The 10,266-nt window shown below is 36.7% G+C and overlaps 1 protein-coding gene across 1 annotated transcript; it reads left to right on the forward strand.

Moving 5' to 3' along the window:
* Positions 1–1,937: 1,937 nt before the first annotated feature.
* Positions 1,938–10,258, forward strand: alg11 (ALG11 alpha-1,2-mannosyltransferase). Its single transcript, XM_020927841.2, has 6 exons — positions 1,938–2,024; positions 3,063–3,284; positions 3,906–4,108; positions 4,728–4,896; positions 5,609–6,225; positions 8,484–10,258. Exons 1-6 carry the CDS (start codon positions 1,960–1,962, stop codon positions 8,765–8,767), a joined length of 1,560 nt encoding a protein of 519 aa, XP_020783500.1. The 5' UTR covers positions 1,938–1,959; the 3' UTR covers positions 8,768–10,258.
* Positions 10,259–10,266: the final 8 nt, after the last annotated feature.

The following is a 10,266-nucleotide window of genomic DNA, read 5'->3' on the forward strand; positions in this document are numbered from 1 at the left end:
TTTGCACAAACAGCAGCTGTTTTCTCATCAGCTGAGTTTGAAAAATGTATTTATACTTTGCAGTGAGATCACTCTGGGAATCTTCTACCTGGATGCCTATGGCGGAATGTTCAGTTGTTACCATGGTAACTCAATGCATATATCAGCAAGATCGTCTGAAAACAAGAAAAATGCAACTGTGACTGTAATGTTATTTTAGAGGGACTTTTTGTATCTCTCCTATTGTAATTCCAGCTAAGTCAGTTCTTTCTGATCAGATTGTGTTACAATAAAGCTTAGATTAAGTCTAGAGTAACAGAGCTTCAGTCAGACAGAACAGTGCCTACAGTTAGCATCACACCCCAGAGATTGTTGATGACATCAGTTGCAAAGTATCAATATTTAAATAATTGAACGACTCATTTTTTCATGAACTAATAGTTACTGTATGTGGATGACTATGACTGTAAACCATGTTATCTGCTAAGACAAGAGATTTTATCACTGTTTTAACACGGAAAGAGTTAAGAAAAGTGCACTGTGCAACTTTTCTTGTCTCCAATCAGATTTTCTTGCTTTGCCTGGAATGGTCCACAGTCTGGCATATTTTAAAACTAATCAGACTTGTTACTTGGCATGTTGTTGCACCTGAGCGTCACCATGCAGTTAGATACTTTTAAAACATTAAAACATTCTTGACAAAAAACAGAGAGAGCAGAAAAGTTATGAGTTAGGAAGATATTTACAGATCAATAATCAAATCAGTTGTTAGCTGTAGGGCCAAAAATTAAGAAAATCAGATAATAATCAATACTAAAACTAGCATCGAAATTAGATACTCTTTAGAGCAGGTATCGTTACAAAAATGTCACATTCACAAGAAAAAAAATTAAGCTTTCTTGAAGTTTTAGCATAATTTTGAGCTTTAGCAGAACTTGTATAAGACCTCACTGTATCATAAAGGAAGTACTGTTATTTTGTGAATGAAAATTACATTCTGTCAGAGGAGAAAGGAAGAAGGAAACATTTTTATCATCAGCGTCTTACTGCAATCAGTATCAAGTATTGAGTCAGTTCCTTAGTATTGAAATTGAGTTTAAAATTTTAGTATCGAGACTAGGTAATTGTAACCAATTTTGAACCAGTAAAGAAAGCAGGTAGATCATCAGGAGGGAAGTGTGCGTCTGTGTGAAACTGAATGTGTTTTGTGACTGAGGGACTGAAACTAGCTAAGATTTCCTCTTTTTAAACAAAGCTCTGATACTGATTATCTGACCTGTTTCAGGGCTACAGTTGTTCAAATTTAAAGAAGTACACACTTTTAAATATGACTGAAAGGCACACATCATTGTACTAACTTCCTAAAACTCATAAGGTTTTTGTAGAAGTGCTATTAACAGATAATTGAAAATACAAAAAGCTAAATTACCAAAGAACATGAAGCAATTTTTGATTATTTAAATCTTAAAGGGCCCATTTTACACTATTACTGATAATTATTTTTCCTCATCAAAACATACCTAATGTTTTGTTTCACTCACACATGTTTAACACACAAACCCTGCATATTTAAGCTGAGTTCTCCTCTCAAACAGAAAAAACTCTGATCCAACATATGATGTCATGTGGTAATGAGCTAACAACATTATAATATGGTTTAAAACTGACAAGAGTCAATTTTGTGTAATATAGGATATTTAAGGTGTAGACTGCATATTTTGTATACTTTTAAAAAAACGTTCTTGTATCTTTTATGCAAAATAAATATAAATACAACTACAGCCACTCGTTCTTATTTTTGTAGATTTTACTGGTCTTGTTTTGCGTCTGTAATCGTTTTCATGCGGTTTTAGTGAAATAAATTGAAAAATAAAAATCATGTGTCAGTGACGTGAAGGTAAACAAACCCTCAGCCAATCAGAGCCGATATTTGTGGTCAGCTGACTGGCACTTCCGCGTTGGCGTCAATCTGTTGTCAAAATGGCTGATCACGATATTCTCCACCATTACCAACAACTTTCGCTCTGTTTGTGCGATCTAATTCGGTAAATGTAACCTTTTTCATGCGTTTGTCATTAGCAGGTGTTCAGTTTAACCAGTGCACAGCGTTAAAGTGTGTAAATAATCGCAGATTTAGCCGTTCTGAAGCAGGAAGCTAAATTTAGCCGCTAACAAGCTCTCGTGAAAGATGATGTTATTCGATTGCAATACACGCAGCAGAAAAAGAGCTTTCGTTTAAGATCTAATAAGTCTTTGAAATATGCTAATATTTCCTAGATAAATGCAACAATAATTACTTGGCTCTTCTCCGGATCAAAGTGTATTTTATGAAGAAATTGAAATGAGTTCAGAATCTAGAATTAATACAGTAAAAGACTCCGCTACACAAAATAGACAGAGCCTTCTAAAATATCATTAAAAAACTAAAAACAATACGTGATGGCCAGACTTTAGCCATGATCTAAAGCTGATTTAGATTTAGTTTCGATTCAATATATATTTATTCATGTCAGGCTGATCATGATCAATAATGAATGAATAATTTAATCAATGGATAATTTTAGTTGTGAATGTCAATATAATAATTTGAAGTTTGAGAATATTACCAGCTAAAATAAATGATTTAAATCAAATTTTCAAAAAATGTAACTGCAATATGACTTTATAATTCAGACAGACAATACGTCTTTCAATACTTCTTAGACTTCAATAAAGCTAAACTGTTGTATTCTATAGTGCTGTAGGCCTTCAGTCGCTTAGTCGAATAATCGGACAGTGATGTTTGTCAGCTAGTCATTTTATTTAGATTATAAAGATTTATATGTGATGACAGCAGAAAGGAGAAGTTAGTGAGTGATTTGGTATTTATATGTAAAAAGATTACACTCATGATTCACAAGTTTAATCTGCTTTTATCTAAATACATTGTTTCTTAGTACTTTTTTCGGCAACCAAGAATTTCAACTACAAACCTGGTATTCTGTTAAACTGTGTGAATGAAATGTCTAAATGGATCTGCCGACATTAAATTGTGAAATTGTAAAATGAATGTAAAATGTATGTCCCTCCTCTTTCTGTTGCAGGTTGCTATGGGCCCTGATCATCCCATGCCTGTACCTGTCTCTGTTCCTCACTCTTTTGCTGCTGTTGCTTCTTCTGGGGGTGAGATGTTGGCTCCAGAGCCGGAGGAGGGCCCGGAGGTCCCAGGATAAGGGCCCCGCGGTCGCCTTCTTTCACCCATACTGCAACGCCGGCGGAGGGGGAGAGAGGGTGCTTTGGTGTGCGCTCCGGGCTCTCATGAACAAGTACGTGCACCTGTGCAGTAAAAAAAAAAACAACTCTCAGAATATCTCCATGTTCTTTTTTTACTCTTTAAAAAAACTTTTTATAATACTTTTATAATAAAGCGAAAATATAAAAAAAAAAAAACTCAGCTAGCTGCTAAGCCATATTAGAATGTTGTGGCCTCCTCAAAAACAGACCTGGAGTTGTGTCTTGTTTTATTCAAACATGTTTAAGTAACCCTTTATTATTCATCTGTCTGCATCTCCAAACCTTAAAATGCTCTGTTCCACTGTGTGATGTCACGTTGTGATAGTTTTCAAGTTAACAGCTCTTTTACCTTTAGTTCAGTAGAGATTAGCAATTCCAGGGCTGAAATCATTCAAATTATTCTAGTGAAGCTGTATGGAGTTCTTCCTGCATTACCTGCATTTCCACATGACATCACAAGGTGTTTTCTGAGAGAAGAAGTCAGCCTAAATATGCAGGGTTTGTGTTAAACATGTGCGAATGAAACAAAGCACAACTCCAGGTCTGTTTGTGATGAGGACACAACATTATAACGTAACACATAACATTAACACATAAGATTTGTGTAATATGGGCCCTTTAAAGTGTAAGTTATTTCTCTTTACTGCTCACAGATACCCAGAGGTCTCATTTGTGGTGTACACCGGGGATCAGGGCGTGATTCCGGACCAGATCATTGAAGGAGCGCGGCGTCGCTTTAACATCACTCTTCCTCGTGCTGTGAGCTTCGTCTTCCTCAGGACCAGGATCCTGGTGGAGGCTGCCTCATACCCTCATTTCACTCTGCTGGGACAGAGCCTCGGGTCCATGTTTCTGGGTAAGACTTTGGACAAACTAGCAACGTCAAAAGATTAAATACTAGGATTAAGGCTGGGCAATGAATAGAATTTGTATTTAATTGAGAGGCAGTCAAATCAAATAGTTAATAGTTAATTGATCAGCTAGGGGCTTTGTTATCTAGAGGTCTACAGCCAGTTCTGGAGGAATAAATGTGACACTATTTTAATGTCAAAAAATGGTGAAAACAATTACTGTAAATGATTTCCAGTTTTGAACACCAGAGGGCATATTTTCAAAATATTTTTCTAAATGCTGCCAATACAATACCATCTATGCAAAAATAGTTAATGTGTCAATAAAAAAAATCTAACAAAAAGCTGTAATTGATCAATATGAAAAAAGAAAAAATTTAAACAATGGTTACGTGACATTGCTAAATGTGTATCACCGTTTAAGTATAAGGCAGTGTACAGGGGGTAGGGGAAAACAGGAATTGCCGAAGCAATGGTGTCTTGACTACAGAAGAATAAAGGAGTAGCGCGCAATACAAATTTGTGTCATTAAATGAGAAGGGCAAATATAGCATGGTCATGTTTGCACAGTGTCTCCTTTAAACCCATGTAATATACTGTACCTTTGTTTTTGTCTATTTTCAGGTTGGGAGGCCCTGACGTCCTTTGTCCCAGACCTGTACATTGACTCCATGGGTTACGCCTTCACTCTGCCCATCTTCAGGTACCTGGGTGGATGTAAAGTGGCCAGCTACGTGCACTACCCCACAGTCTCCACGGACATGCTGTCAGTGGTCCGACAGAGGAATCCCAGGTAACAAACAGAATTGGCAACAAAATTCAAAATGCAACAATATTCTCAGTATTTTTTTTTCACTTTGTTCTTAATAAATCTAATACAAATGCTCCTAAGATTTCTAATTTAATATGATTACAATATGATTAACTGTGCTAATCAGGGTTTCTGCAGGGTTGGGCAAGTCAAATTTAAGACTATTTAAGTACCTTTTAAGACTGCTAGTTAAACAAGATATCTTCGTGACAGTTTTTGATTTATACGGATACGCTTTTTCAATACTTTACAAAGATGGGATTCTGGTCATTGTTGAATCTATGTTTTCAAATGGGTGTGATTGGTCCATCTGTATCAGAAAAGATAAAATAAAAAAATGTTATATCACTGATAAACATGGCTGATTTCTGCATCAATAAGCAAAGCATTAAACTCTCTTCAGCTGAGGTGACAGAAATTAGATTTTATATGTAAATGATAAGTGACCAGTGAGCGCCTTCGTGTCACATACATCACTGAAAATACAAATTGGACGATCACATTAGACCAGATACAAGACGAGACCAGGGTGGTGGGGACCAGACTGAGATATCAGTTAGGACCTGCCAGGCAAAATTAAATCAGTAATTAATCGCAGAGGTAGAACCAAGACTTGCATTTTAACAATGTACTCTCTCCTTAACCTTACTGTGTGACTGAAAGAACATCACATGATTTCTTTTTGTATTCTTAGGTTCAATAACTCGGACTTCATCAGCCGAAACGCCATCCTGAGTGCGGTGAAGCTGCTGTATTACTGTTGCTTCGCCCTGCTCTATGGTTTGGCTGGCTCCTGCAGTGACGTCATCATGGTCAACTCCACCTGGACTCTGGGTCACATCCTGGCTCTGTGGCGTTCTCCGTCTCGTACCAGCATTGTGTACCCTCCGTGCGACGTCCGCGCTTTCCTTGACATCCCGCTCGAAAACGAAGACGACGATGACTGGGAGGAGGTCGGACGGGAGCTCGGAGATGAAAATTTTCAAGCCAAACCTGACAAAAAGTGCACCTCTATCGTGTCGATCGGGCAGTTCAGACCGGAGAAAGATCACAAACTGCAAATCCAAGCTTTCAGGGAGTTACTGAACAGAAAAGGGGAATTGAAGGAGGGGCTGAAGTTGGTTCTGATTGGCGGATGCAGGAATGAGGAAGATGAGGATCGGGTGCTGAGGTTGCGAGGTTTCTGTGGGGAGTTGGAGGTGGGAGATAAAGTGGAGTTTAAATTAAATGTGCCATTCGAGGAGCTGAAGAAAGAACTGGGCCACGCCACCATCGGGCTGCACACCATGTGGAACGAGCACTTTGGGATCGGTATGTACTCACACCTTCAGGTTTACATTAAAGGTCCTCTATTACACAAAATTGACTCTTGTGAGCTTTAAACCATGTTATAATGTTGTTACATCATCAGAAACCTATCTGGAGTTGTATTGTGTTTTGTTTCATTCACACATTTGAATTATCCTGGATCATTAAGCTGTTTGCATCTCCAAAGCTCAAACTGCTCTGTTCCACCTTGTGATGTCATGAAATTATCCAAATGATTCTAGTGTAGTTTGGAGTTTAAAAACACAGTGGCACACCTGCTGGAAAAGTGTTTTCTCTTTGATAGAAGAACTCAGCCTAAATATGCAGGGTTTGTGTGTTAAACACGTGTGAATGAAACAAAACACAACTCCAGGTCTGTTTGTGATGAGGAAACATTATTAGAAGATAAATCAGAAAATAGCATAATATGGGCACTTTAAAGATGCACTGTGTAACATTTTTGGTAGAAGGTCCACAATCAGCTTGTCTCCATGGAGATGTTATTGCTTTGTTTGGAATGTTCAACAGTGTGGCATTAAACTTATTTATTTTCCATGAAAGACAGGTATGTGTGGAGAGTGATCACAATAAGAATGCATGTTTTTCCGAGGTATTTTTGAACAATTAAAAAACAGTTGTAATTAAATTAAATGGCCAATGGATATGTGTAATGGAACATTCCAGTCAAAGTAATAAAATCTTTGACGATACGAAGTTCCACATTGCACCTTTATGATGGTGTTTTTACCAGTTTATTAAAAAGCTGCTACAGTCTGATATATACATTATATATATATATAAAAAAAGGTCTTCAACTCTGCTCGGTATTTAGTTTAAACAGCTGAACTGAACATTTCTCTCCTTTTGTAACATATTTCTGAGTCTGTGTGTTGAGGAAATGAATTGTTGAAGGGTGTGATGAAGTGAGCCGAAACAAGCTAGCTAAGCTCTGCACAGTCACAGCAACAACTCATAAACTCCTTTCAGTTTCCATTTTGCATTTTCCATTTTGCACAGCGTCTTTGAGAGTTTAGAAAGGTACTATATAAATATGTATACTGGTATATGTGTGTGTAATGCTTTTATACATATATATATTATGTATATATATGTATGTATATATATATATATATATATATATATATATGTGTGTATATATATATATATATGTATGTGTGTATATATATATATATATGTATGTATATATATATATATGTATGTGTATATATATATATATGTATGTGTATATATATATATATTTTATATATATATATATATATATACACACACATACACATACATATACATATGTGTATATATATATTATATATATATATATATATATATATATATATATATATATATATATATATATATAATATAATGCAAAATACCTGTGATCGTTCAAGCGTTTATGGTCCTGTTTTGGAGTTTGATTTTCAACAAAAGTGAGATTGACTAACTGAAAAACCGTAGCTAATGCTACCTAGTGATGGTAATTTTATGTGTGCGAGGCTTGTTTAAACACACAATCAGCTCACCGAGTCATCTATTTCTGGTCAGATTGTGTTTAAATAAAGATCAGATTAAAGTCTAACTTGAGTTACAGAGCTCCTAACTAGGGGTGCGCAAAAATGTCAAAATATCGATATATTTTATCATTTAATGTGATGAAACTGTATCGATATCGTGGGCTGCTGTATCGATATATCGCCAAGAGTATTTTTTTGGTATATTTTACAAAATTATTTTGTTACAGAGCTACAGTTTTGTTGTTTTCGTTTATGCGACACATTTGACATTTTCACTGTTTTGATGATTACAATGTTTTTTTTTTTTCGTATTAACTTTACACAAGAAGTGGTTTAACAAAGACTTTTAGTATTACAGCCATGATTTAGGTTTTATTTTTTATTGAACTGTATCAAATCAATTTGAAATATATCGAATCGAAAGTGCACTTTAACGAGATATGTATCGTATCGTGGCCTGTGTATTGAGGTATGTATCGTTTCGGCAACTTCTTAATGATACCCAACCCTACTCGTAACACAGTAGTGTCAGTTAGCCTCACACCCCAGAGAATGTTAATGACATCAGCTGCAAAGTATTGTATATGCACATTTCATTACAATTTTGTTATGCATTATAGTAAACTCTCGCCCATCTCTCTCTTTTTCTCCCCACTTTACTCCCCACCTCTCTTTCTCCTCATCTCCCCCATCTCTCCTCTCTTTTTTCTCCCTCTCTTTCCCCCTCAGGAGTGGTGGAGTGCATGGCCGCGGGCACCATAGTCCTGGCCCATAAGTCCGGAGGGCCGAAGCTGGACATCGTGGTTCCTTTTGCGGGGGGACAGACGGGCTTCCTAGCCGACAGCGTGGAGAGTTACGCCTCCTGCATGGAGACCATCCTCTCTCTGTCCCCCGACGCCCGACTGGAGATCAGACGGAACGCGCGGCAGTCGGTGGAACGCTTCTCAGACCAGGAGTTTGAGAGCAGCTTTTTGGGAGCCATGGAAACGGTGATGAGGAGACTGGAGCGGTGAATGAGTGAAATTTAAAGGACATGTAAACCGTTTTCACCATTAAAAAATAAAAACTAATACAGGCCAAAATCAAGTGCTTCACAAGTAATTGGTGGGTTTCAGATGACGTTACACCATTCTATAGGCTAATAATACTGAATAAAGATGGGGGCAGCTAAAATGAATATTGTTAGAATGTAGATTTTTGTTGTAGTACTGTGAGTTCTTGGATATATCATGGCAAAGTACAATGTAAACAATAGGAAAATCTGTCTCGCCCCCATGTGGAAGTATGACATCATCACGTTTCAGAATCTGAAAACCACCAACGAAGCAAACTGTGTTCATTTTGGTGACAATGGGAAAAAAATTCAAATGTAGAGAAAAGCAGCACTAAGCTAACCTGCTCAAAACCTGTTTGAAACCAGGTCTAAAATAGCTTGAAGTCAAAACTGGAACAAAAATTGAACAAAAGATCAAAATGTAAAATTCTGCATTGTAATTCTGCATTTTTTTTGTGACAATTGAAGAATTTTTCATTTGTTTCGTAAATTAATAGCCGATAAACTAAAAAATGGAGATGGCTTTAAAATGCTAGAGTGCTGAGTGTTTTTATCTAGCTTTAAACCAGAACATAAAGAACAAACCCAGACTAAAGCTTAAGCTGGTTTATCTCTGGACTAAATGAAAAATCTGCACTGTGCAACTTTTCTGGTGGGGTGAGTGCTCGTTTCCATGGAGATGTTATTGCTTTACCTGCAGTATGTCACTGAACTTATTTATGACCATGGATACAAGCACATGATGCCCCCTCCCCCCCCGCAGCCTGGTCAGATCCGTGGAGCGGCGATCCTGCTCAGAGTAGGAATGTATGTTTGAATACGTCATTGGAAACAAACAAGTAGCCCACCCTCCACCAGAAAAGTTACTTAGTGCACCTTTAAACGAGGTAGGTAATGAAAACGTAGTAGTAGTAGAAAAGGAAGTTACAAAAAGTAGATATTTTCACTATAAAAGTCTGACTAAAATTCAAAAAGTTGTACAAAATCGTATCAAGTTATTAGGTATTTCTCACAGTTCAAAAGTTTGCAGCACTTTTAAATACATTTACTGTTCACTTAAAGCAGCCAATTTTAATTTTCTTTTCTTTTGAATGAGCTTTGTGTTCTGTGCAAACCTTTTTTTTGATTCTGGGTGAGTTCCACATTTATGTTACCCTGAAAACATGCTTTGTTTATGCTCATTGTAGATCATTTGCAGTTTGAATAATATTTAAGAATAGAGATTAGAGAAAGTTAAAGTTGCAAGAGTCTCCTTGAGTTACACGAATAAGTTATGTTTAAATGCAGTGAAAGTGAATGAAGGTGTTCATAGTTTGTTTATGGACCAATGTAATATAACAGTATGTGCAATGTAGAGTTCAGTCCTTTTCAGAAGAGACGCATCTAGGGGCCAAGTTCTAGTTTCTTTGACTGAAATGCGTTCTGTAATAAAGATAATAATACAACCTTATATCTGCT

The sequence above is a fragment of the Boleophthalmus pectinirostris genome, unplaced genomic scaffold (assembly GCF_026225935.1).
Source record: "Boleophthalmus pectinirostris isolate CB_2022bp ecotype Guang Dong unplaced genomic scaffold, ASM2622593v1 HiC_scaffold_1, whole genome shotgun sequence".
Taxonomy (NCBI): domain Eukaryota; kingdom Metazoa; phylum Chordata; class Actinopteri; order Gobiiformes; family Gobiidae; genus Boleophthalmus; species Boleophthalmus pectinirostris.

Bases quoted from the DNA above. Each gene is read 5' to 3' on its own strand.
- alg11 (XM_020927841.2), top strand. From the start codon at position 1,960: ATGGCTGATCACGATATTCTCCACCATTACCAACAACTTTCGCTCTGT. The intron at 4,109-4,727 runs GTAAGACTTTGG...GTCTATTTTCAG, and splicing joins CCTCGGGTCCATGTTTCTGG to GTTGGGAGGCCCTGACGTCC. The intron at 6,226-8,483 runs GTATGTACTCAC...TTTCCCCCTCAG, and splicing joins GAACGAGCACTTTGGGATCG to GAGTGGTGGAGTGCATGGCC.